The 27,481-nt window shown below is 40.5% G+C and overlaps 1 protein-coding gene across 6 annotated transcripts in view; it reads right to left on the reverse strand.

The window, feature by feature from the left end:
* The window catches only part of LOC128449822 (R3H domain-containing protein 2), a 50,616-nt gene that overhangs the window by 17,135 nt on the left and 6,000 nt on the right, over window positions 1–27,481 (reverse strand). For 3 of the 6 annotated variants that reach the window (XM_053433151.1, XM_053433175.1, XM_053433139.1), the window contains exons 3-14: window positions 13,374–13,524; window positions 12,930–13,088; window positions 12,591–12,812; window positions 11,268–11,309; window positions 10,100–10,186; window positions 9,792–9,915; window positions 9,037–9,115; window positions 8,236–8,295; window positions 7,470–7,610; window positions 4,531–4,639; window positions 2,115–2,210; window positions 1,445–1,494 (exon numbers count right to left, since the gene is read on the reverse strand). In XM_053433151.1, the coding sequence (XP_053289126.1) occupies window positions 1,445–1,494; window positions 2,115–2,210; window positions 4,531–4,639; window positions 7,470–7,610; window positions 8,236–8,295; window positions 9,037–9,115; window positions 9,792–9,915; window positions 10,100–10,186; window positions 11,268–11,309; window positions 12,591–12,749 (947 nt within the window). In that variant the 5' untranslated portion in view covers window positions 12,750–12,812; window positions 12,930–13,088; window positions 13,374–13,524. The remainder of the gene's footprint in view (window positions 1–1,444; window positions 1,495–2,114; window positions 2,211–4,530; window positions 4,640–7,469; window positions 7,611–8,235; window positions 8,296–9,036; window positions 9,116–9,791; window positions 9,916–10,099; window positions 10,187–11,267; window positions 11,310–12,590; window positions 12,813–12,929; window positions 13,089–13,373; window positions 13,525–27,481) is intronic. The other 3 variants (XM_053433144.1, XM_053433166.1, XM_053433158.1) reach the window with 3 other exon arrangements.

The raw sequence follows: 27,481 nt of genomic DNA on the forward strand, positions 1-27,481 counted from the left end.
TTCAATATTAAATTAATTTAGAGAAGAGGTAAAAAAACAATAGGGTATCATCTAAAAATGTTTAATTATTGGCCATTTTTCTTTGTTATTTACGAAAAAAATCTTTAAGTCTTTGAGATTTGATACAAGAAAAGGAAAGAATAAATGAGAGTTGGTATTCTGGACGGTTGGGTTTTTCATTTTTTCTAATATGTTTACATACGAAATGATTTATCAAAATTATAAGAAGATTCATAAAAATGAAAAAAACTTTTGTAAACATGATGACCACAGTCATCAAAGTCTCATGCTTCCTATTGTTCTTTTCTACTTCAAGGTTCTTCTACCAACAAATTTTTCTTTGGTACTATGCAACAGGTGACATGTTAACAAAAACTACAAGACTAAGTCAACCACAAAACAAACAGGTTACTGTGAAAGCAATGCAGTTACTTTATAAAAATAATGTAGTTGACAGTGGATGGGTAAGTAGGTCAATCAGTCCCCGGTGAAACCACAAAGCAGCCATGCATGGGCTATGGGAAGCCCCAGGGTGCAGAGCTGGAATAGCCATCAATCAGCCGACTACGCCAAGCAAAGATATAAAAACCACCACAAGTCACCACTATCATCACCAAATCACTCTCAGAAATGGGCATGGCAACACACAAGTCAAAGTCAACAGCACCCCAATACCTAAAGATCTGCCTCCTCTTTTGAGAGCTAGAGCAGTAGCCCTCAGTGGAAAGTCTGTTGGGGTTAACATTGGGAGAAAATGCTGGGGTTACAGGACTGGATTGGAGAACAGCAGAGGGTTTAAGGGACGGTGAGTTAAGGAAGGGTGGGAGGTAGAGGTGGGCATAGTAGTGTAGAACTTTTACCCCTGAGAAAAAGAAAAAAAAGAAATAGAAAGAGCACACTAGGCAGAAACTGTCTGTTGAAAAGCCCACGCTTCCTCTTTCTCTCTCTCGCTCTCAGCATATTGTGTACTAATCTTTCAACCTTAATGGCAAGGGTGCCGAGGGATAGAGGCTGCCTGTAACTGCTGTGCGAGGTAACTGGAAGAAAAAAATCCACTACCTAAAAAACTTTTTCAAAGACCATGTGTCCTTTACAGCCAGATTGAGCCTAAAGCAACCATTTCTTTAATTGTAGATGTAAAAATCTGGCATAAGTGCGAAAATTTGCATATGAATACTGATCATTTTCTTGGAAATAAGAATAAAAACTATCCGATAAATATGTTGCTTTTAGGAATTCAGCTAATTCTACACAAAGGGAACTTTGCCACAACTTTGTAAACTCAAGAAGCCAGAATGAACATTTTATGTTTATGCTTCTGTAGCCTTCTACCTCTTCTATCTAAAACCTAACAAAGAAACAGTAGCTTTAAGGGGATAGGTGCAGAGGATGGAGTCTTGTGTAGTGCACACACTAGAGTCTCCAATAGGATGCATCATCTTACCTGCTGTCGTTGATGTATCCATTTTGAGAAGACTGTAAAAAATAGGACACCTGCACATTATGAAATGCTTCATTCAACTAGTAGCACTTTAAACCAACATTTTTGGCAAGTCAACCTGTCAGAAGTTTAGTAAGTTTGACATTGTGCATTTTAGGATTAGATATCGCACATCACTTAAAAGCTGTGGTTTCCAATCTGGGGGATGGGGCAGAGAATCGCAAGATTAAAATATGACCGGAAGACTATTACTAACGAGGAAAAGAGAATAGCGTATTGTGGTCGAAAAATGTTTTACTTTTTGAAACTTTTCTGGAATGGTTGTTCTTGCCATATATTATCTTGTTTTACCTCTTTAGGCCGTCAAAACATAAAACTCATGGTCTGAGAAAGTACAAATCATTCTTGAAACAAACTTTTAACAGATTTGCTACGTTTGATAAGGAATCAAAAGTAAAGTCTGATTTAATTAAAAAGGACAAACAATGGGAACCAAGTACAATTACTACCACTACACCAGTCATTAAACATTAGTTTTATTAATATTCTAATCAAGACAGAAGGACCTCTCACTACACAAGAGAAGACAGGCAATTATAGGCAATTGATTTTTGTATTTACAGTTAATTTGTTCTTGCCAATGTTTGTTACTCTGCCCAGGTTCAAAACTTACTTCTCGGGCAAAGATCCTGTCTCGTACTCGCTGATACTCCTCTTCCCGCTCTTCAATTGACTTGCTACGCCGCCCGTCCTGCAGTGGCACACGGATCTAGCATTTGGGGAAACAATTATATGAAAAAAAGGTTAAAATCTAATACAGTGAAAGTAAAAAGTAAACAGAGCGCTTTTGAATGCTGTCCAATTATTTATAAATTAGTCTTAACAATTGTCAGGGGTGGAAGTTACCAGGGTAAGAACGTGACTGAGAGACAGGGGGTAAGAGGAATGAATAGGGGATGAAGGCCCTATGTTCGCACACTTTTAAAACCGTTTCATGCTCTGATGAAACTAGGGTTCATTTGTTTTGGAAGAACATACTGTGCTAGGTATCGAATAAAAAGGGAGGAAGGTGAAGTAGGTGAAAGAAAAAATCATGATTTAGAGCTGATTTGCCGGTGTCTGGGTCTGTTAAGTTAAACATTGCCAAGGGTAAAAATCATATCTTGAAGGTATCTTACTCATTTCCATTGCCACAGCATGCATGGCTTGCAAAGACAGTGATTACTCTCTCATATCAAACTTGGCAGTTATCCCACGAACAAAAATGGCTAGTTGGTCAGTATTTGTTTGTTCTTTCATCATGGGCCACAGAGAAAAACAAGGAAATGTATTGGTGTCCTTACAATGAATGCTTCTAGCAGTAATGATGATGGAAATTGGCCATTTTCCACCACACCCCGCACATCTACAAAACGTTGGTACACTGGCTCTCCATTTTCTTTAATCTGTTGTCCATTTCTCGTGGGGAATGAGACATTCCCCATTTTCTTTTCTTGACAGTCGCCACAATACTCATCAGCAATAATAAGGTGACCATGACCTAACAGGCATATAGTTAGCAGAGACTAACCTGAAGGACATGTCAGTCTATAATCTAATGCAATTTTATTTTATGCAAGAATTTATTTCTTTCATAAGACTTTTTGGACTTCTGACTTGTTTTTTGGGGTATTTATGAATCGTGGCTGGATTGCTTCATGGGTCCTCGAAGGCTGGAGGTTCCCCACCCCTGTCTCACAGGTTAATGTCAAGGGAGCTATCCACTAGCCGAAGTTGGGTGTGCAATAGGACTATGACTGTGAACATCAAAGTAAATCCACTAAAGAATAACTTCAAACAACGAATCCACCGTTTGAAGTGGCCCAATTTCAGCCCAGACCTTAATCCAGTAAAGATGCTGCTGAATGACCTCCAGAAAGTAATTCACACTCGACATGGGAAGAATAAGGGGAAGCTGAAGTTGTTCTGTGAGAAAGAATTTTTCCAAAACTTGGTAGAGTTCTAATCTGCGACTACATAAAATACTTGTTTAAGGTTTTTGCTGCCAATAATGGTTTTGCCCAATTACTAAATCCCAGAACTCACTTTTTCCCCCCACCAGCAGTGTGAATGTTTCAGGGTTGTATTCAATAAAGACACAAAATATAGTTTGTGTGTCATTTGCTCAAGCTCATTGAGTTTGACTTAACTTGCATATTTTAGGTGATATAACCGGGTACAGACCGGATTTCTTTCCACTTTATGCTAGACTAATACACCCTGTTCTTTGTGTAAACCTTTGTCACAATCTATCACACCTGCTGTAAAGATGAGCAGCAATAAGTCACAGCGGCCTACCATCCAAACAACAGCAGCAGACAGTTGAGAGTTGAATATGTTAAGAAGCAGAATCAATGTTGAAGATTGGAACACTTATGATGATCAAACCATTTATTTAGTTAAAAATGTAGGGTTTAATGCTTAATTGAAAATACTCTTAATACTACTACTACTCATGTCCTTAACTTCCTCTTCCATTCATTTTATTTTTGCATCGCAAAAAGCTGATGTCAGGGCTAAAAGGTTTCGTAGTTCGCAAACAGCAGTCAGCAGCAGTGAGGAAGATGTTCAATCATTTGCAAACTGTAAACTGCATTTAATTTTAAGAGAAATAATCAAGTGAATGCATATGAATGGCTCATTATACATGAGGACGTTTGAAAATAGAAATCTCAACACCAATATCAATCTATCTCCAATTCTAAACATACATTTATTATCAGCAATACAGCACAACCAAAAACAGTATGAATATAGTAAACACAAGATGTCCACTCAACATAAACATAACCTAAACCTGAGGTTAGGGCTTTCATGATTAAAGATTTTCACCACTTGATTAATGGCAAAAAGAATTAGCTGCAACAGTACTATCAAAATATATATGAACATTTTAAACAATATAATAATAATAAAAACAAAAGTAATAACAATAATAGAAGCATTAAATAAATATTAATTTCATCTCAAACAATGAAACGGATGTACACAAAATGGATAGAAAATATGATACAGTTAAAAAACAATACCTGGTATACAGTGCAGCCTACCTGATTATCATCCTTGTCCATGCTGGCATCATCTCTCTTCAGGATGAATTTCTTCTGAAAGTCCACATTACGCTCATCCTTGATGTGTTCAGAGAACCTTTGCTCAGGGCTAAAGAAAAAAATAATTAAGAACAAAAGCATGTTTTTTAATATAAAACAAAACTTGACAAATTACCCTTTGACTACATTAGATAAAAAACTAAGGGTAAAAAGTGTTACTCCTATGGAGTTTAAAAGCAGTAGACGTGGCTTCTGTTGGCAGTAAACGCCTTAACAACACAATTACTTTCTGTCTTCTCTCAAACAAATTGACTTTTCAAATTTAAACTGTAGGTTACCGCTACACACCCACTGTGTAAATGCCACTGACTGAGGTTAGCCTCTGCAATCGCGTCCCGTATTCGGGACGCAAGGTGTGTTTTTTTATCGATCAGCGTCAAACATTTGTATTTAAAGAACTGTGTCGTACAGCTAGGTACTAATGCAACATATCGATCGAAAGCTAAGATTCTTCTGATTCCACTGATGTAAACCCTTTAAAGATCCGATCACCACAGCCGGTACAATCAACGTAACAGTCAGACAACTTACCAAAAAAAAAAATTAAGACAGTCAACGTCACTCACCTAAGAAGCATGATATTAATCCACATATCGATAACATTCCAACAAAAAAGGTGTTGGTACATTGCCAAAGGTCCAGACGATCGAATCCAGTAACTTAATCACTCCATAGCACACTATTTCATCACAGAATAGCCACAGCCAGCTGATGCGTAATCTCAGAGTAGCCAGCAGCTAAGTGCCAACTTTGACTTTTTTTCCGTCGTAACTTCTGTTAGAAAGTAAACACAGGGGCTCTCTGGATTTCAAAATGGAGGGTGCACTCTAACCTTTAGATGGACAGCTCATTCGACCCAATTGGAGAAGGCAGGGGTTGTCCACATTCGGCAAAAGCCAACGAGAGCCCTCGTTTACAGACAGTGCGCGCCCTTCTTCTGACGTGGCGAGGCTCAGCCAACTGCAGTCGATTTTTGTTATGACTGACTTATCGTTTAGCCAATTACATTTTCCAGGAAGTACATGTCCTCCGCGACCTGATAGATAACTATCAACACACAGCAAGTCACTGCACAACAGCGAACACGTGCTTCCAGAGCATCTCATCTCCGTGCGTAACAGTAAGTGAGCACTGGTTTTGAGATCGGTGCGTAAAAGTTCGGGGGCGTTGCTGTGAGATCCGTGTGCAGAATTCAGTCTTGCTATGGAGCGTTTTGAAGCTACACTATGGAGAAACGTTTAGAGAAATGAAACTTAATGACCGAACAAGCAAAGGGATCTGTGTTATCGGCGTGACAGCGACAAGTCTGATGATGACGTATCAGAGGAAGACAGCGACACGTCGTTTGACTACGAGGCAGACGCCATGTTTCAGGCATTACTCTTGACAAGTACGTATTTTATTATAATAAATAACTAAATTACTGTGTGTGTGTGTGTTCGTGTGTTAATTTAGGATTTGCTGTTGATTAGTAAAAGGTGTGGATTTAGATGTGGGAGAGATAATAGTTGTCTTTGTTTGAGAATTAGAATGTGCATATAGATGGTGGAGAGATGAGTGTGCCTTTGTGTGTCGAGATGAATGTGAACAGATATGCATATAGGTGTGGGTGTGGTGCCTCTGTACGGCTCTTCTAATAGCTCCCGACTAATTTTTCTTTTCCCACATAGGTCCATCGAGGTTCATGGGTGCTGACATCCTGATAGGGCACTACAAAGTCCTCCACAAGCCTCCTCCTGCAGTCGTGACTGCTACAATGGCTGGCATGTATCCAAAAATTTGAAAGATGTATATTTGAATAAATTTTTAACCATATGACCAGTTTTGTCTCCTTTATATAAAAGTATGATTTTTAGTGAAAAAGTAGCATTTTTAGCCTATTTGGTTACCATGGGTACCAAGGGTCCTTTGGAGCCTCCAAATGACCTTTTTGGAAAACGCCTCGACATACCCTTAGTAAAACATCTGTAAAATATTCATTTTCTGTGGTATTGTAGTCAAATTTGAACTTGGGCTAGTCAAGGCTTCATGCTAGAGTCCCATTATGTTTTTCAGCTCATAAGTCCCAGCTAGAGTCATCAGCAGGCATCTGTTTACCAAAAATATTCAGGCGAAAATAAAAACCTTCTACCTCACTGTGTGCCAACTGCTATTACTCAATGCCAGGAGCAGTTAGATTGATTCTGACTGTTGGGGGGGAAAGTTCAGGATGTTAAATTTCAAAAGAGACCAAGATCATGCATGTACTCCAAATAGTTCAAGAACAGCATTCAATTTAATTTTGGCGTCCTCAAACAGGCGTTTTAGGCGAATTTCACCCGTTTCTTAAGAGGTTAAGTACACTGATGATTTTTTATATTTTACGCATTTGGAAACATTGCATTTATTATGACTACTTTTCCACTTTAACTTATTCCAATCAAGGAAACATTGTTTGCATGCATGCGCACACCATTTACTGTCATACAGGCTGGTTGCTCTGTGAACAGCTTTTTATTTACCGATAAATCTTTTACATTATTTTATGAACACATTGAATGGCTATTGGATTATTCTGTTCTTCTGTTGCATGCTGTGTTTCTAGTGAAGTTAAATCCATGAGGGTTTGTTATTGTGTGTTGTTTATATTATTCACAGAGCTGCCTTAATTGCACTTTCACAGCAGCTACAATACACATTACTACCACTAAAATCGTAACATCTGGACTGGAGAAAACTATGTATACGCAATACTGTGTTTCTTCAATGTTTGAGTAATTTCAGTACATTCGATTCATGGAGGTTGTATATGCGGATTAGAAAACAATAATCCACAGAGGTTTATCAGGTTTATGGCTGTAGCTGCCGAAAAGTGGACTTCATTTAGGAGCTTCACTCACATGCGTGTGTTGCCCGTCTTGTTGATGATGACAGCCTTGCCAGTCTGATCCACATTGTGGTCCATGCCGAAGTAGGCAGCCACACGGTGCAGCAGCATACGGTGATAAGACGTCATCTGTGGAAACTTCTTATACTGGTTACTGCAGGGGACACGACAGACAAAGATGTTAGTATCATATGCTACACACTGCACTGTTATGAACATCATGTGTCCATTTCTTTGAACCTTCTAAGTACTATAAGAGAGGATTGTGCGTCTTGTCTTTATACAAGCACCAGCATTTTAAGGGATTCTGTGAACAAGTCATGGCTGTCTGAATAAAGACAAATTTACATACAAAACAGTTTTCTAGATATTTTCTAGAACAGTGAAAAGGGGTTAGTAAGTTTTTTCAACCCCTAAAATATCTCCTGTTGTCTTGTTCCCCCACAAAAATTATCAGAAAAGATAATTTTTTCAGAATTTTGAGGAGTATGACAAGCAGGATGTCCAACTTAAGGAAATACTTATACATTTATTGTGCTTAGGCTGATATACTGCTTTCAGACAAGTTTCTAATTATAATATCTGAGTCTAGTAATACTATTCTGGTTACAAGGTAACACAGAGGCCGACTGTGAAATACTAACCTAAACTTGCCCCATAATATCAACTACATGTTGCCATACTTATCTTATTACCAAAGCATTCTATAAATAAGAAGGGATGGATTTAGAGCAGCTAAATTTAAATACAAGCGACTGGTTATGAAGAACGTGGCTTACTTGTCGTCATTAATGAACTCCAGGATATCTTGTTCTAGTTTGAGCAGCATCATTCGATCCCTGCTGGGCCAGAGGGGGAGAGAGAGAGAGAGAGAGGGGGGGGGGCGGATCAGTGTCTTGAGTGTTGTGAGCATACCAACCAAAGATCAAAGGGTGGAATATAAAGCAATAAATGCTTCTAATAATGGTTGTATCACTGATGAGTAAAGTTTCAACCCTTTTCACTCTGAGTTTCTTTTTATCTGACAGTCTTACAATAACGTGTTGCCATGTGAATATGAGACACTACATAAATAATTTATCTTTAAAAACCTATAGATAATATTATTAAACCACAGGCAAATTCAAGGGTCCTCGCCTATTGACTGATAATGGAGTATACAATTATATACAACAGTTGGATACATGTAATGTTGAAAATGACGCAGAGTTAATGTTCCCTCCTAAACACTGCACTATCTGGTGCTTCTTTTGATTAATTAGGTGTTTCCATAATAGGCAGTTATTGTGCTCGTCAGATGTGCAGCAATCAATAAAACTAAAAGGTTACCAGACTGCAGGCCAGGGAAAAAGATGTAAAAGCATTTTGTAGACATTTCATTTATCCGTTAACGTTATAGGCAACTTAATCAAGGGACAACAAAATGTACTACTTAATTACCTAACTTTGTGATAAACTGTTTAATGCATCTCAGCAGCAGCTAGAGCAAAAGTGAATTTGTGAAAGACATTAAATTACCAGTGTTTGTCACTTTCCTAATGTGCTATTGTTTTTACAGCTATGCATGTGGTATATCATACCTGGGGTTGTTTTTCAGTGTGTTGACCAGAAACTCGTGAACATCAATGCCCGTGGAATCGGTGTATTCCTGACTGGAGTCTAACAAGAGAGAAGAACAAAGTTAATAATGAGGCAGGCAGGAAGAAAGAGTTAAGACACTGAGTGGGAAAAGAGAGCAGGTGACTCTTCTGTTAAGTGCAAGTGAGAAAGAAAGTGTAATGTCAGATTTTTACTAAACATAGCTTTGCCCCTCAACACTGCAGCAAAAACATTCCAGGTTGCTCGGGAAGGATAAACATAAGAAGTGGATGAGATGCCAGCTAGCTGTTCTGTTACACATACACGCACACACACAAGCACACACTTTAGGAGATCATTTTCCAGTATTTTCCACTACACTAGACAGTTGGGCATTGTATCTCTGTTGCTCTCAGAGTCTAATGATGCCTCTGCAGAGAGAGGGAGTGAGGCAGGTAATTAAAAAAAGAAGAGAGGGGGTTCCAAATATCTTCCAGAGAAATTAGCTTGACATATTGGTTTGGTTCCTTTGGGTATTAACAAGGGACATTATACATAACAGTCGTGCCATGACAAAAACCTTTTTTAATATACTTATGCAGGAGGTATTAACTGAGAATGTTATTTACCATTTATTGTATTTGTAGGGAGGTTAAAAAAACAAGGAATAAATACAAAACTTAAATCTTGTCTTGTTTAGGGTTGCACCATAAGTGTGGTTAGAAAAACAGCAGGCTACAAAAATAATTTAACTTGCCACGTGAGAGCATCTTTCGTGGAGTCTTGTCCTTCTTCTCCTTCTCATCATTTTCATATTCATCCTTTGATGACTTCTCCTCCTCCTTGTCTGATGGACAGCTGATGTGAAGCTGGATGATATCCTGGAAAACCACATTCAACTGCTATGAAAAAGTACAGTATAATTTTGGATCTTAATTTTGTTATTTTTAGTCTATTGAGTAGTGTTAATCCCACACAAACTGCAGTTACATACTACTTAGTTTTACTGCGGTGAATGAACTAAGGTTAGAAGTTAGGGGATGAAGTCAGAAACAGGAACAGTACCGATTCTGGAGTTCCATCAATGGAGAATGGACCAGAGGACTCCTCACACACTGCCAGACTCCGTACCAGCTTCAGTTTGGCATTAGACTGAAACACAATCACAAGTTCATTCATTTTAAAGCGACTTGTTTTTGGTGTTTAAGCATCTTCACTGAGCATTAAGTTATGACACTAAAGGCTCACATTGCAAGTTGCAAGTGAAAAGATATAAATCTGACTGCACTATGATGACTGACTGATGTTAATTCAATATTGGCCAGAAAAAGTTTTTGCGGACCATTAAAATATCAGAAAGGCCTTTGATTTCGATACAAAATGCCATCACCTGATTCCAATTATACATTTCAGTGAAATTTTATCTTAATTTGCTTGTGAATTGTATATTTTTTGCGATCACCACCAAATGCTAACTATTTCACCCTCAAGTCGTAGTGAACATTTTCTGAAAATGCCGTCAAGCCACTACAAATAGATTACATGTATATGGACAGATGGATTGATGGACAGGGGGAGTCTAAAAGTCAGGAACCACTTTACAGTCTTTATGACTATACGTACATACAGATGGGCAAGGCTAAAGACTTATTATTTTATGTATTATTATGTTTTCCAATTATTTTCTAACGGTTTAGTTGGCTTCAAATTTCAACTGCATTATTAAATGCAAAGTTGCTTTAAATGTGTTCGAAGCCGATGGCAACACTTTAATGCATATTTTAATTATTGCGTATCCAAACTGTTGACTGACTAGGAACGTACACAGACTATTGCGCAGAAGATCTGGATGTAAAACAAGACAAGTTGAGCTCAGAGAATATTGTGTGTACAGTTTGTCTTTGCTGATGTTCATACAGTCACTTGAGGAATTCTTCCATCTGCACTGTTGGCAGAAGACATCGGCTCTTCTCTTTAACAGCCTCAGTGAGGTCACCATGACATGCCTACATCAAACCATCTCATGGGAGTTAAGATTTTAAGCCAATAAGCAGAGGGGAGTCCACTTTAGTTGAGAGGATTAAAACGTTAATAATGAGAGGTCAAAAATAACCATGCAAACCACCAAGGGGGGTTATTTCGGGAAGCAGGATTATTGGAAGTTAGTAGGGTTACTTGCACAAAGATGATTACCTTTGAAACGGTAACCCAAACAAACATGCAACTTATTTACCTTGGGCCTTTTCCTGCCATGGCTATGGTTAGGACCTCGTTTCTGCAAAAGATAGTGGTTATTTCAGTAATCTTAGTTAAAAGGTGCATATTAAATACAGATAATTCTCTAACTATGTGTTTAGAGCCTGGATGATATAAGCCCATCACAGATTTACTAATATTGGTTCATATGTTGTCCAATACGTGACAATATTAATTCTCTTAACAGAAAGTAATGGAACAACTTTGAAAATAAATAAACAGAGTAGTCTTTAAAAAAGTGAAAATAGGCTTTGTGACAAATTTTGTGCATACACTTTCAAATGCCAAGCCTCCACTGTGAAAAACACTATTAGCGATTCCTCGGCCATGTATTTGTCTAAATGGGTATTCTAACATGTTTGTTAAAGAATGCATTTGCATTAAACTGATTTCAGAAGGGTGTTACTGTACATGTATACAAACCGAACATTTTGATTACTAATTCGAGGTACAACATTAGCGAAGGACCGGATGTGCTGTAGGCTCGTGTTCATAGCTTCCGCGGACAAACAGGAGTGTGAAGAACCTCCCTCCTAATTTAAGTCTGTGTGTGAACACTTCAGCGTCTTAGTCACTATAATGTCGACGGACAAGACAAGTTGATCGTACAAAAGCCGACATAGCACAACTGCTGCGGATTTGTAGCTGGTAGCAGATTGACCATGCTGACTCGTTTGAAACGACATTACCAGAGTGATGCCCCACTAACATTGGGAAAGAAAAAAACAAGTTCAGGGCAATCGCAGCTCCGAGCGCCATTAAAGCTGCTGCTTGCTAATAATTCAGGCCGTGTCAAAGAAATAACGAGCGTCATAGAGGTTTTTATAGCAGCGGACATGCGACCGCTCTGTTGCTGAGAACGCAGGGTTCAAACACACACTGAAAGTAATCGAGCCCGGTTACGACGTTCCCTCTCATCCGCTTTTCAGCCAGCGAGTCATACCAGCCCTTTATAAACCTGTTCTACACAGTGGAGACATTGTAAGTACCAGGAAAGCCACCCTCTCTGCAAACAATGTGGTGGTTGTTAATTATTTGAAGGGAAAAAAATAACATATATTTAACAATACATTACAATGTGTTTCTACAGTAACGTATCGAAAATGTACCGAGCCGTGACCTCAAAGCCGAGGAACTTACTGAACTGTGATTGTTGTGTACCGTTACACCCCTAGATTTTAAGGTTGTGAAAGTATCAATAACACAGAAAATAATCATCTGGCAAAAGAAGAAATAAGTCTTAAAAGAGTTTCTAGCTAAGACGTTATGTAAATAAGAAATAAAGTATGTCTATAGCCACCTGTGCATCCTGTAAGGAGCTATCCTCGGGCTCCAGGCCCTCCCCTGTCCCCTCCTTAGTGCCCTGTGGTTGAGGGGAGGTCTTGCCTCGACTGCAGGGCTCGATGAGAAGCCCACTCTCTCCCTCCTGCTCGATGTCTGTTGTCAGGCTCACCGACATCTTCTTAGGGGAGGGGGGAGGGTGGGAGTAGGGGAGGGGGTTGGGTGGAGGACCCAGGAGTGGCTGATAGAAAAGAGGCAAGAAAGAATTACACACCCAACATCTGTGGCATTTTGAAAATGAGAAAGCAGAGAGCACATTCCGTATATGTGTGTGACAGTGTGCTACTATACTAACTACCTGTAGGTGGTACCAGATCTGTGCTGGACTCTGTACAGTGAGTCTGGATGGGAACCACACACAGGAAGAAGAGGGGAACCCACTAAGGTAGGGCACTGGTCAGGGCTGCAGCAGGGGGAAAAGCAACGTCCATAGCAAGCCTTAGCCCTCGGGGTGGAGCTGTGAGAAACACACAGAAGAAAAAATGTCATGTTAAACCTTTTTATATAAAAATGACAAATTTACTTACATTATTGCTCATTACAGTGTGTTTAAATAATAAGTTGCCTGATTTGGGGGAAATTTGTCAGAGAAAATCTCTCAGCTAAATCTCGGGCGTAGTGGTTTCAGTGTATTCAATTTTACTAATGAGGACAGGGATTTGCCCCAAAAGACAAATATCAAGGTTTACAAGATATCATAGTAAAACAACATGCACATGTGATAAAAAACATCAATATTCACAGCAATAGGGTGAACTGAAAAGACAGCTGTCAGATAAGGAGGAGGGGCACAAAAACAGGCCAGCCACCACGTCAGCAGTCCTCTGAGGGCTCTCTCTTTTCTCTCCCTCCGGCTCAGTGCAGCAGCATGGTCTGTCCTCCTGTCAGGAGCCCTGGACACCAAAAGCAGAAGAGGAAGACACGGATGACGTCATGTTTCACACACTGAGTGACTCATCACTGCTGCTGCCACTGCTGCTCATTCTGGCAGGGAGGGGGACAAAGAGCTGAAAGCTCAGAGCCCACTGGAACACAGGGTGTGCATATCAGCACATTGGATCAGGGTAAACCTCCCCAATTGCTAAATTGCTTGTTATTTGACGACTTAATGTTTAAAATGCCATTTCTAGAGTGAGAGCATCACTCTTCGTGGATCGGGAATTCGTTTTTATCTGAGAAACGATGAGCTAAAAGGGTGTTTTTTCACTATAACTCATCAGGCAGAAAAAATACTAGGAGTCCATTTAACAAAACTGGAGACAGTGCAAAACAAAGAAGAGCTGCACTATTAGAACCTAGCTTCAAAGAATAGTGATGCACCAATTTGAATCAGAAATGAGTCCAATACAATTTTATCTTCTTACTAAAGAAACACTCTAATAATCGAATACGGTTCACTGGGCCTAATGAGTCAGATTTGGTTCAACATACAACATTCATCACCTGCAAGCTATATTATCATCAACAAGCTACAAATTACAGCAACAACTACAGTCATCATATACTTATCATTACTATGTATTCTTTCTTTTCCCAAATCCTTCTAAATGACATCATTAAACCTATTTTCCCACATGCAAACCAAAGCAGAAACTCTTAGGTCTTAGGCCCTATAGCCATTCCCATACAGAGACAGTCAACACAGATTAACAACAATCCATGGGTCTGATAATCCTATATTATCTAGTATAAACAATAGGATGAAAAGTATGCGTCTAATCCCATACACATGTATAAGTGCATGTTACAGCTAGATGAAAAGTAAATGTGCATAAATCTAGGCATCAAAATCATGATAGTCAGTTTGAATGCATGCAGCATGGATGAGAGCCATTCATGCATGTCCCCGCCTGTGCGGCAGTGCCCTGCTGTGTGCCGTGCTGCGGGATAGATAAGAGATGAGTGAACAAATGAGGCAGGGATTCCCACAGTGGGGGAGACCCAGGCAATGCAGCAGCAACGCGTCATCAGCAGCTTTACACCACATCACTGACCAGGACACCCACATGCCCCAACCCCCACTCTCATACAGGCCTACCATACAGCAGCAGAGCGCAGAGCCACACTATCGACTGTGGGCAGACACAAAAACGTCTGATTCAGTCACTTCAAAATAATCTCTTTTTTTCTTGCTCACACATATTCAGTGTGTTTTCTTGGACAAAAAGAATGAATGGGTTTGGATTGGAGAGCAAAGATAGTCATTCATTTCAAGTGCCATTCTCATATTTGAGCAGACTAATGTCCGTGAAAACTCACTCTAAAGCCAAGTCTTAACCCTAAAAAGCAGTCTCTACCTGTTCGGGCATCAATTTCTGTCCTCATGTCGAGTCGGTTAGTGTATTCAGGTTGAAGTCCCCCAGTGAAGAATAAAAACACTCCCCCCCTCCACGCACAGGCCCACAGCGTTGCCAAGGAGATGGTAACGTCATTCGCAACTGCTGCCATTTGTGTTAGAGCAAGTACCAGCGCGAAGGGCAGAGAGAAGAGAGAGATTGCACTGTGCACAGACTGCAAGGGATGGAAAACAGAAGCAGAGAGAGGAGGGCAAGATAAAAACAGAAACTACGTGCCTTTTCTTTTATTTTCAGGCAATCATAGCCTGTGGTGGAAACAACAATGTGGATTCCCAGTCATCCAGGTCATGGGATATCAAGTGGGACAAAGTCCAATTAGAGCAGCGGAACTGATAAATCCTCTCAAATGAGGAATGAAGCCTCTTCAAACCCTTTACAATGAATCGTGTTAACTCCCTGTCATTAGGCAAAGAATACAAATATAAGTCCCCTAATTATTCTTTGTGCTGACAAAAAAATGAAATGTAAGTTCTGGCTTTAGGACTGGTCAAAAAAACAAACAAACATCCACAGTCTCTTAGGGTCCATCCAGTTTTTGATTGACAATGGTCAAACTACAGGCATTGCAGACTCAACAACTACAACACCACCAGCAGCAGCACTGAGTGTCCCAGTTCAGTCACTGTGTTGGTGGTCCTGATGTTGACCTCTCTCTGCCAACTGTCTACATCAACACACGTGGCTGCAGACATGCAGGGAATATGATTCACTGAGGACTCAAGCCAGTTACATCATAGCAAAAGAGGTCATAAAACCACATCGACAAGTTGGTTTAACACAGCAGAAGAGAGATGCTCTGATCAGGCATTTAAGACCAAATAACCAATTTTATGTTTAGGGCTGGAGATAAACTTGCTTCTTTTTTTTTTAAACCACGTGTGTGGAAAGTACAGCTGTGATAAGGACTTGCACAGCAGAAGCTATCAATTTGACTCAGTAAACATGAGGCAGCCATTACACACACATGTATGTGTAATGAAAAGTACTTAAGTATATCTGTGGTAGTAAGAATAATCCAAAAAGCACTAATTGGATTTTCTTTTCAAGCATGTTACTGCGGCACAATTACATTTAGTCCTATATACTACAGGTTGCTGATTTCAGAGGTTATTTTTTGTGGGAGCAAAAATTCTTTGCCACATGCATTCTGTTGTCCGTCTCCAAAAATCTGCGTGCATCCTTCTTAACATATTTATATACAAACAAAATTAAGACTTTAGGTATATAGAGTGGTTTTTTTTTACTTATGTCAGGGGGAAATGGTTCTACAACAGAAATTTCACAAAAAAAAACAACACCCCACAGTTAAGAAAACAGATGGGCCACAATATCACCATCATCCCCATTAGCTGTCATGCTAACCTCCTGATGACAGGCAACCAGCTGAGACACTCAGGTCATACAATGCGCTGCCCTCTGTGTGAGTGAGACCGTGATTGTGTACGTGTGAATGGGCCACAGAGTGAAAGATTTAACAGTCTGGTCCAAACAAATGTGTGTGTTTGTGTTAAGACACACACAGTATATATACGACCACTTCAGATAGTAGGTTAGCTGAACTAAATATTTCATTCAGGTATGACATCACTGTCAAAATTAGCTGCTCCAGGTCAAGCTGTGTCAAGGTCCCAGCAATAGTTAGCAGCGGGGCAAGCCCGAGAAATGGCAAGAATTCTACTGCATGCTAAGTGGTGAGAGCAGAGAGCTTGTCTATATCAAGCACTGGTTCCCATTAATTACCAAGACTGTGGCAGCCCCGCCACTGGTTGATTTGTCCTGCCACAAAATGATCCAAAATGTTTTTAAAATTCGCACAATAACAATTGAACGGTTTAATGCTATTTCTTTTATTCACTTTATCTGATATCTGTGAGGCTCTGCAGTTTTTCTCTATCATACAATAATTAAAAGGGAATACCTTTGATTTTGTACCTTTCATTGTGACAAGAGCCAATTGATAATGATATGATGAAAATCATTGAGATTCAAATAAAATTGCAGTCAGGTAAGCACACAAAAGAGAACACAGTTATCAGTGCGTTGTCGTGAGGGTATGCAGTGCCTACAGTAAAAAATAGGTTACAGCAAAGTTACAATGCAGATGGACGGTGGATTTCTCTTTGCATTCACACTCTTGTTTTTTCCTACCCAGTTATTTCTCGTTATTGACAGCCACAACGCAAGCAAACAGAATGAGCACTTTGTATTTTGTGTGAGTAATGAATGAAATCTGCTACTATTACTTTATTTCATTCACCGCATTTCAACTTCCATAATGGAGAAGCATGCGTAGCAGATCTGTCTCTCCATTTTCTCTGCAGAGCCTGAATGAAAGATGAAGGTGAATGGAAGCACAAGACTGTGCAAACCGGAGTGAGCGAACGTACAAACCCACAGACAGCAATGGGAGAGACATACACAGGCAGCTCGACCCAATTCAGCTCCTCTGCATTCAGCCACGCACCTTGCCCATTTGACGTCAGAGAGAACCCATTTCACAAAAGGCAGCAAGGTTATGTCTTCCCAGAGTAGAGGCTGATGTGTGTAGTAATGGTAGAGTTTGTGCAAGCTCAGTGGCTACACATATTATAGATCAGCAGCGCTTGCAGTATGTAGGTACCAGTGTTTGTCTGTGTCAGAGAGGATTCCCCTTTGCGTCGATGACACAATCCCCCCGAAAAAAGGAGGGTGAGGGGGCTGCCATAGCACTGGGGACTGTAGGGGAAAAGTACAAGGAACAGACCCAGTAGTTGACCTATGTATACATGCATCAATGTCCAGCAGACACAAATACACTCTGGAATACTGTGCATATTTTATGCTATGAGCCATGTAAAAATGATTAAGATTAGTCCATGGCTGAGAGCACAGGCAGGAAACCTGATGACGAAAGGAAAACCAAACACAGATGAAGAGAACATGAATGGTCAAATGAAGCGGAAGACAGGGTTTCTCATTTTCCATCTATGTCTCTCTTTGTCCTTATCCTTGCCACCCCCACTCTCTCTCTCAGTGAGGATACCCCTTCCTGCCTTCTGCCCCCTCCATATCAATATCTCTCTCTCCATCCACCCACTTTGAAGTGTTGGCTCTCTGTCTCTCTCTCCCCCTCTCTCTTTTTTTCTTCCTCTTTTAATGTGTCTTCTTAAATTGTCAGGCCTGCTGCTGACGCCATCCTCCTCCACTCAACCTACCCACTCAGTCCTGTGGGACGAGCTATGACTCATTCTCTCCCTCCTTCCCTCCCCTTCCTCCCTAGTTACCTAGCTCTACCTTTCTCTAGCTCTCTCCAAGTCTCCCTGTCTTTCTCTATTGCTCTCACTAGTTACAACCTATGTATAGTTCTCTTCTGCGTGGTGTGGAAACATACAGAAGCTGCATGAACAGAACAAATCTGAATAAAAACAGCAAGAACATGAGGAGAAGTGGGTGATTGAGAAAAAGTGTATTGGCCAACTGAATGACAGTTTCCTGTCTGCACAATGAACGAATGCCAGTGGAGAGAGGGGAGCCTAATCTTGAGGGTATTATTGATGAATGTGAGAGTCCTGTAAATATGGGTGAGGGAGCGAAATATGGAATTCCACTTGGGCCAAAATGAAAAAACAAGAAATAAGATTTATGAAATACTCACAATAATCTAGGGCTGGGCAATTAATTGAAAATTAATCAAACAGACATTTATAACCTCTAACCAACTTAATCTTGCTGCGGTTAACACTTTCTCTAATGAGTGCATACCAGATCTGTCGTGTTTCCGCTTAGTTCATTTTGCAGCGGTGGCCCAGGTACCTTGTATCGTGTTGTATTACCATACCGCAAATCCTCCCTCCTCCCTCCCCCGCTGACCTGTGCTCACTTTACACATTTACAATAAACCCTAACAACTTATCCGTCAACCTGGCGTATATAAGAATGTGACGATATAGGTCTAACTTGGAAATCACTGCTTCTAAAATCAGTTCTATTTTGGTCTCATCAGTTATTTTACCATACAGACATTAAAATATTTTTCAGAGTAATTTTATTAAATTAATATATTAATTTGCACCATTTTTGTTTCACGTTTTTATTCATTTCCGTTTTATCTCCCCTTATTGACCAACGTGCACGCACACATGCACAGACACCACTCCGACTGGCTGGCTGTTATGTGTTAGTGCCCCACCGATACTGTAATGGAGCTGAGATAATAGACAAACAAAACATGTCAGTTTCTTAGCCGGCTGGCTTTTCATTTCTAGAAGTTGTAAATAAGAGCTACAAGCCATTAACAGCAGCTTCTATGTGCCTCCCCCCGCTCTGACAGAGATTGACAAGTTCTGCTCATTTGTTTGTATTAGACTACAATAGTTTGTTAGTGTATATGTGCATATGATATATATGTAGATAAATAAATGAATTTGGGGTAGTGGCGCTGTCTTTCCTTCTCAAGGACTGAGGTAATGTGTGAAAGATTCAGCCTCCTTAACTTGAACTCCTGAAATAAAATAAAAAACTGTGTCCAAATGAACCTAGGTGGAGGCTTATCTACCTTATGTAATTTATCAGCTCCTTTTGTTGTGAGATGGGGAGCAGCAGAGGAGAGAGCACGAGAAGGTAGGAGAGGGAAAAAAAGAGAACTGAAAAAGATGGAGGAGCAAGGGGTGGCTAGTGAGAGAGGAAAAAACTTCTCAATGATGAAACAATCTGTGCTGTTAAGCGATTGGACCAGACCTCCACCAATGGGAGGACCAGCTCCATGGCAACAGGCTCTGTCACCAAGAGAAAAGCAGCCATATCCCTCAACACCCCCATATTTTTCTCTTCTTTTCTCTCTCACGACCCCCCTCCTTTCCCCAATTACAAGGCCGAGTGTATTTATCACTTGGTACTCACATTTAACACAAATTGAACAGCACGAATAAACACAACAGTATCATGTGTCAGTCCCACAGACACAACAAACGTACACACATGTGACCAAACACGGCTTACAGATGTACACACAGGCAAACAGACTAAATGGGGCTTACAATGTGATTAAAATGTGAGACTTTCTCACAGTTATTTAAATTTGGTGGTGACTCCCCTCACACGCTGGCTGACTGCAGACAGTTCTGGTCCTCTCCATCCTGATGAGAGCAATGACTAACTATCAGGTCTGGTGGAGCTGATCCTTCAACTAAACAGATTGAGCTCACAGACACAAGAACAGACCTCCAGAATAAGAAAGTGGGCCCCGGCAGATAGAGAGAGGCTGTTTGTCCCTCACAGTCACAGACATACATATGCACAAGGTGAACTCAGTATACACCAGGCGGTATCATTTCTGGGTACCAACCGAGCCTTACTGGATTATACTAGCTTTGCAGGCTAATGCTAGCTGATATGGAGTTTTAAATCACAGGACACAGTCCTAACGTTTGAGTATGACACAAAATCTTTACTGGAAGTATAATAATAGTAGAATGGTCCTTCACTACTGCCATATTCAATCAACTGTAGATGCTACGCTGGCAGTGCATGATGAGAGGTGAAGCCTCCAAGAAGCAGTAGGTAGTCTAAAACCTGAATTTGTTGGCTGCTGCTTGGCAGATGCATACGGCAGGTCTATATTGAGTGGGATTAATAAGGGTCACATTTTTTAAAACATTTGATCATTACAATGAGATAATGATTAAATTAAAATATTGATTGTATACATATTGCCATCCACTAATTAACTGTGTGTTGATGTTTGCCATTAAAAATACATTTCATTTCAATGCAGGAAACTATATTCTACCATCCTATAAGGGTATGAATCTGTACTCATTCTACATACAGATCATTAACATACAGACAATTTAGATTATTTTCTAATTGTTTTTATTGGTCAGTAAACACTGTGGAATGGACTTTTTAATGACCGGTAATCCTGAGCTTCCCACAACCTGAACTTTTTTTTATTTTCAACTACATTTAGCATAACAAAAAGCACTGAATACAAGATATTAAAACCAGGGACAAGGGGGAAAAAAGGTCAGAATTTTTATGTCCTCCAATTTGGGTTTTGACATCTAAAGGCCGATTTATAGTCGGAATTTAGGCAGGCGCGCTAGCACGCAAGACACGCAACACGCCCCTTGAGTGCTTGCGTGCCCCCTCTTGCGGCTTGCGTGTGTCAGCAAATTTTTCTAACTATACGGCAAAGCGACGCGAGCCTCACGCAGCCCTCTTTAGTTCCGGACTAAACCTAGTTTCCGGTTTCATGCCCCATAATACCGGCAGCAATCACGGAAGATTTAGAAGAACGACTAGGACCAAATAGAAGAGCACTTGGCAGAAGGGATCCGACAGTATGACCACTTGTATAACCCGTCACTGACTGGCGGATTTGTCCGCCAGGAAAAGGCTATATGGAGCCGCAGTGGCGATGTAAATATACAGTCGAAAAAGAAGGAGACGTCTCTTCTTGTCTTCGACAAAACTCGCTACTGCGACTAGTATTCTGGCGGGGAATTAACACGCGCAACCCTTGAGGAACCATAAACCAAAACGAGTCCGTCGATGCAGCTGCGTAGTCAGCCGCGGTTGCAGTACTATTATTCGGCCTTTAATCATTACTCTACAATTACCCCCCCCTAAAGAATCACTAAGACACTTTGTTAATTTCAAAACCTTCAGGAATGTTGACTGTAGAGTAATACAGACTCAATCAGCAGTTGCTCTGGCACAATCAAGTGTGATCGATGACCAACTGGACACTATTTTTGGAAAAATAAATAAAATGAAGACAGCACTCGAGAAACAGACTAATGGCAATATCTTCATCTTTAGAGGGTGAGGTCAGTGGACTCAGGTGCAATGGCACACATCCAAGGACTTCTCTGTAAACTGTAATAAACTTTCCACTATACTGCTAGAGGAGGAAGCGTAACCTAGGGCTGTGCATGTGCTCACATGCACAAGAGCACGCAATTTGCTCTCATGCGCAGCAAAGACCAAGTGACAGGTCACAAAGAGTGCAGGTGTTAAACCTTCCTGCTAAAAACGGCATGCCCCTGGCGGGAAAGCAAACAACTACAGTTGAGACTATGACAAGTTCTGCCTTCCTGCAAAGACAGTAAAAACTTAACAGATGTTTTGATGGCCAATCAACGCAGAGGGAGTTCTTCCAGGGCTATCGATGGAGAGAGGGAAGGATTGAAAAAGAGAGGGAGAAAGAACCAGAGCAAGACAAAGGGCACTAAAAACAGTTCTACAATGAACCAATGGAGCAAGATACTAAGTAAGAGACACCTTAGCCTAAAAATGCAACATTTCCACCGTTGTCTTTAGGAAAATACTGAAGCCAATGCAGCCCTGTGAAATAATTTTTTAACCCAGCTCTATTTTTGGTCTGAACATTCCCTAAGTGACTGAGAGAAACTTCTATCTACGTGATTAAATATATGCTTTTAGCTAAAGAATGAGTATATCTTAAAAAATGCACTGGCAAACTGTTAAATATGTCCAGATTAGGGCTGGGCAATATGAGCTGCATGCACACAAAATGTTGGACTTTGTTTTCAATGTTCTCAAATACGTATCACTTTAGAGAGAATCAAACAAAGACAAAGTAAACTTCAAGTACTGTAGATTACTTACTACTGCTAACCCATGTAATGTGAGTGCAGGATAGCGGAAAAGTGAGGTGGGACGACATACAGCAGGGTGATATAGACAAGGCAGAAACCTGACATGGATGGGTGCTTAGGGCAAAATATTATCCGAATTAACCGACATGAGCAAAATTAGGTTGGTTAAATTTTATAAATGTCGGTTTCGATACATTTTCGCTTAATTGCCCAGCACTAGTCCAGAGGGTGACCAGTGTCCTCTGTGATCTGCACAAACACCTCCGTTTGCCTCAGCCACACAAAATAACAGCTGGCTGGCTGGACTGCCAAAACAGTGATGGACGCTTGAGTGCCAGCTGAACCCGGAAGTTAGGCATCCAGCCAGTCAACCAGCAAGGCTGTCTCTGCTGGGCCAGCAGAAAGTGTGGTCTCTTACAATGTGGCTTGTGCACTCCAGAACAGCCAGCAGGAAGGCAACATGCCAGTCATTCAGACATCCATCCAGCCAACATCCAGCTAACCAACACACAGCTCTACCACCCAGCATCCCCCTTCATCTCATCTTCGGCGTTTCTCCTCCCTCCTTTGGTCCATAGGGATATAGCCATCTAATTATAGTTGTTTCAAATCCTGTAGGCCAAAGCACCACAGGTCAGGGTCTGAAAACCAAACGCATGCCCGAAACAAGATCTCTCCCTCTATCACACACCAGATGAGATCTGTGGAAGTTGTCAATAAAAGCAGAAAAAGCAACCATCATAAAATTAAGTTAAAACCATTACAGACAAAAAACATGGCCTCTGCCCTTTATGTATTACCATTACACCAAGCAGGAGGTGACTGCAATGTTCCAATACCGACGACAGTGTGCTAAAATAGAAAAATAGGGGGATGATGAAAGGTCTGCTATTGGATGTATGAGCTGTGGTCAAAAAATGACATGCATGCACAACTAAGTATGGCTAAGACTATATTTGAATACAGCTGTGTACATCTTTATCCGTATCTCCTACTGGAAAATTTCCAGCGCCTACATTAAACACGGGCATATTTGATTTAAATTAATTTATTAGATGCTTTGGTCTCTACTCACCCATATCATCTGTGAGACGATGTCTGTACATGTCACTGGTGCAGCCCCAGCACAGATTAGGAGTGTTAATTAGAGAAACTGCACATGGCAGCGAGTCTCTAGATCACATAGCTGACCTGACAGCAGTGGCAGGTCAGCGCCGAGCAGCACTACTCCATCTGTTTACCTAGAGAAGCCAACCACTCCCAATACCTCCACCTGCCTAAGGATAGCAATTCATCTATCCCCACCTTCTTCTAGTTGTTCCTGCCTCTCTGTCCCTTGAGCTCCTCATTCATCATCACGACCTTCTAATTATGTCAACGGCAACAACTAAACTTGTTCTAGTTAAGTATGTCCTCTCTCCTCCTCTCTTCTCAACTCTTCTCAACTCTTCCAATGTTTCCTATTAAATGCCTAGACATTGTTAGTCATGATTACATAATAAAAATTGCATACAATATATTGCACCATTGCTTTGAAGAGCTGTGTACGGAGCTTTTCATAAGTATCTCACTGGCCGACTACTCATTGAAGAAGGGAGGCTTGTAATAGAGAATAGCCTGTATTTCTAATTCACTGTGTTTGAAAAGTATAATCAACCACATTTCAAATTCAAATGCCTGTTTACCATCTACTGCCTGGGGCAGCGCTAAAGTCTATGCTCCACAAACGAAAGCAGAAGTACACGTACACATGCACTTTACCAGTGAAGCAGGTAAAGCAAAGGTAACTCAAATTGAGGAGAACTACATTTGTAACTGTAATAAAAAGTAGAAGGCTAAAGAACACTTTATCAAACCACCTGTTCAAGATGTACTTGACAGTTTTGTCCATATTCTCCGAGCATTTTTTACTCAACCACACTGCGCTGCTTAAACAAATAGTGAATAGTTAAGATGCTAAAATTAAGGCTGCCTGTACTGTCTGTCAACGAAATAAGATTTAACTAATTTCAAATACTAAACAAACGACAAAATCAAGAAGTGGTGGTCAATACTGATATTATGGCGGTGGCTGCAAATAAATTAATGTATGGAAAACACAGTGAGAAGTGTACAAATATGTTCAATTCATTATGAAAGTGCAGTAGGTCACTGAGTGTCAGCGGAGCAGGCGAACTTTCAGCTGAGGATGTGGCCACATGCTTCTGTTCGATGAGATCAGAAATGCATCTTCATTGTGTTCGCTACTGCACTTATATTAAATACAGGGCCGAACAGATATACGATATGTGGTTACTTACTATCAAAATACTGACTTCATAGTGACTTTGCTGAAATGATCTTTACTGTTTCTTCTCTTGTTGTCAGTTGCTCCAAATCATGGTTTAGAAATAAAATGTTATATAATATAACATAGCTGCCTTAATGTTCTTAACGTTACATTTTCTATTTATCGCCTACAATAAGTCACAACAGGTTAACAATCTGGTAAATTAATAAAAATATGCAATAATTAAGATCTGTGTATGAAATTGAATAATGGCATTAGAATGTGCCCGAGACCGTTAAATTTGGGATTTTATGGTCGAATATTTTCTCCCCAAGGAGGAAAATGACCCCAAAATAAACCTTCATTCTGCTTTGTGCCCTCTACAGCTATTATCACTGCAGTTCTCTTCAGAATGTGCAGGACTAAACTTATACAATTACTTAAAAGCCGGGGGATACACCAATACATTCATCAATCAACATTATAACAATCTGCTAGTTGGAGGCATCGCAGTGAAAAATTCAACTGAAAAGAGACACACAGTGGGAAGAGACTATGAGAAAGGGTATGGGGGGTTAGGGTGGTACTTTCTTTATGAAGTTATCGAGGTTTCAGAGTATTCCGTCACTATTTCTTCTTCTGTGGTTATTAATCCAAACAAAAAATGTGTATGGATTTTTTCCTAAAACAGCTAAAAAAGTGTGAACCTTTTGACTTAAAGGCAATTAGAGCAGAAGTTACTATTGATTTTTTTCCCACCTTTCCACTCCCTCTCATGCTTGCTTCTCTATTGTACTAGTCCTTTTCCCACGCACTGGTAATTAGAATGCAGGAGTGAGGCTGCAGGATCACCAACTACCTGAGGAGCCTAACTCCAAAGTCACAAACAAATGAACAACAAATGTGATTGTCATGTGCACACACAACCTCTTCATGCCAGGGGATAGACTGCATAATGTCCGTCAGGGCTAAGCAGCTAGCTTTAGCAATCTCATCTAACCATGTACGTTTGTATTCTAAAAGGTAGAATAGCAGACATTAGGAAGAAAACCGCATTAGCTCTGGCAACCTGATACCAAATGGGCTTCTATCTAATTTGTGGGTTGCTGTGGTTGACGTTTCTCTCTTTTGTATTTCCAATTGACAAGAGGGTAGAATCATGGGATCATCGTTATTTTATGAGCCGACAACAAGCTAGTTGAATTAGGGTGTGTTCCTCACGACAGTGATGCATCTTGATTTATTGTAATGCTGAAGGATGCACACCCATGTGCACAAACAGCCAGTCATTACATAAACAGCCCATATTCAACACAAGACGTATCTGGGCCGAGGGAACAAAAGAGAAAATAAAAAGGAAGTGATGAGGATTGACAGTGTGATTTTGCAAGGCTCGAACCATCAAATCACATGTGAGGGATCCCTCACATGTGTCTCTCTCTGAGGTTTCTACGTTCTTTTTACCCTGCTAAAAGGTTTTTTTAGTAGTTTTTCCTTACTCTTGTTGAGGGTTAAGGACAGAGTATGTCACACCATGTTAAAGCCCTATGAGACAAATTGTGATTTGTGAATGTGGGCTATACAAATAAAATTTGATTGATTGAAATGAGAGGAAGAGGAAAAGCCAGGTCTTCTAAACCTGAAACAGTGCTGAAGCCATGCGGAAGGCTTGCTATTTATAGCAACAGATTTTTTATTCAAGAGGGCTCTGCTGTTGTGCTTTCTCTCAGGCTTGCGCTGCCTCTCTATCACCTCCACTCGCTATGTTCCTGCACATTGTTTGCAGCCAACCGAGGGAAAAAAACTTTCATAGGCAGGAGATAATTTCTTTAGAGATCAAAAGACAACTCTAACATGTGATTTATTCTTTAATTGTCATCTCCATATTCCGTCATATTGCTTCTTCAAGCCGAGAGGATCGTTGAGGATAAACTTCAGGGTCTCTTAACACAGGACTTCCCACATGCCTTATGTAAGCCTATAGGGTGTCCTTTTTTCTTTTTTAACTGTACACCTCCCTCCTTAGTATGACAGTGTTGCAGAGCAACGCCCACTTCCGAGTGACACTCCACCCACACCCGGCCACCTCCTCCCCTACCTCTTCTCACACAAGGACACAGTGGAAGGGAATTCCTTATTACCTCAGCATTTGCCTCACGAAACATTAAACCATCACAAATCAGACACCATCTCTCAGCCTGTAATGTGTCAAATCCATCTACGCAACACATATCTAGGTTCTCCTTCCAGCTGATAAAATATGTTGCAGTTATACAAGTAGAAACTGTAATGAATGAATGAAATAAGATCTCAGCAAGCCCTGTGATCAGAGTTTTAGCAGAGTTATTAGGGTATCGTTAAATAAATGACAGGAGTTTAACAAAGGGCTACGATAAGATGCAGTTACTAAAGCAGCAATGTTTGCACATTATACCAAATGTCCAGAGCTGTGAAAGGCATAACCACAGGCTACATCTCACCTACACACTGACACACAGACACACGGAGACACACACACAGCACATGCTTACTGTATTTAGAGCTCAGCTCCGTGGATATCCAGCCAAGTCGGATCAGGTGTCTCACAGAAAAAAGCACATTATCGCAGGAGAAGCAGCAGCAG

Source organism: Pleuronectes platessa, chromosome 2 (assembly GCF_947347685.1).
Source record: "Pleuronectes platessa chromosome 2, fPlePla1.1, whole genome shotgun sequence".
Taxonomy (NCBI): Eukaryota; Metazoa; Chordata; class Actinopteri; order Pleuronectiformes; family Pleuronectidae; genus Pleuronectes; species Pleuronectes platessa.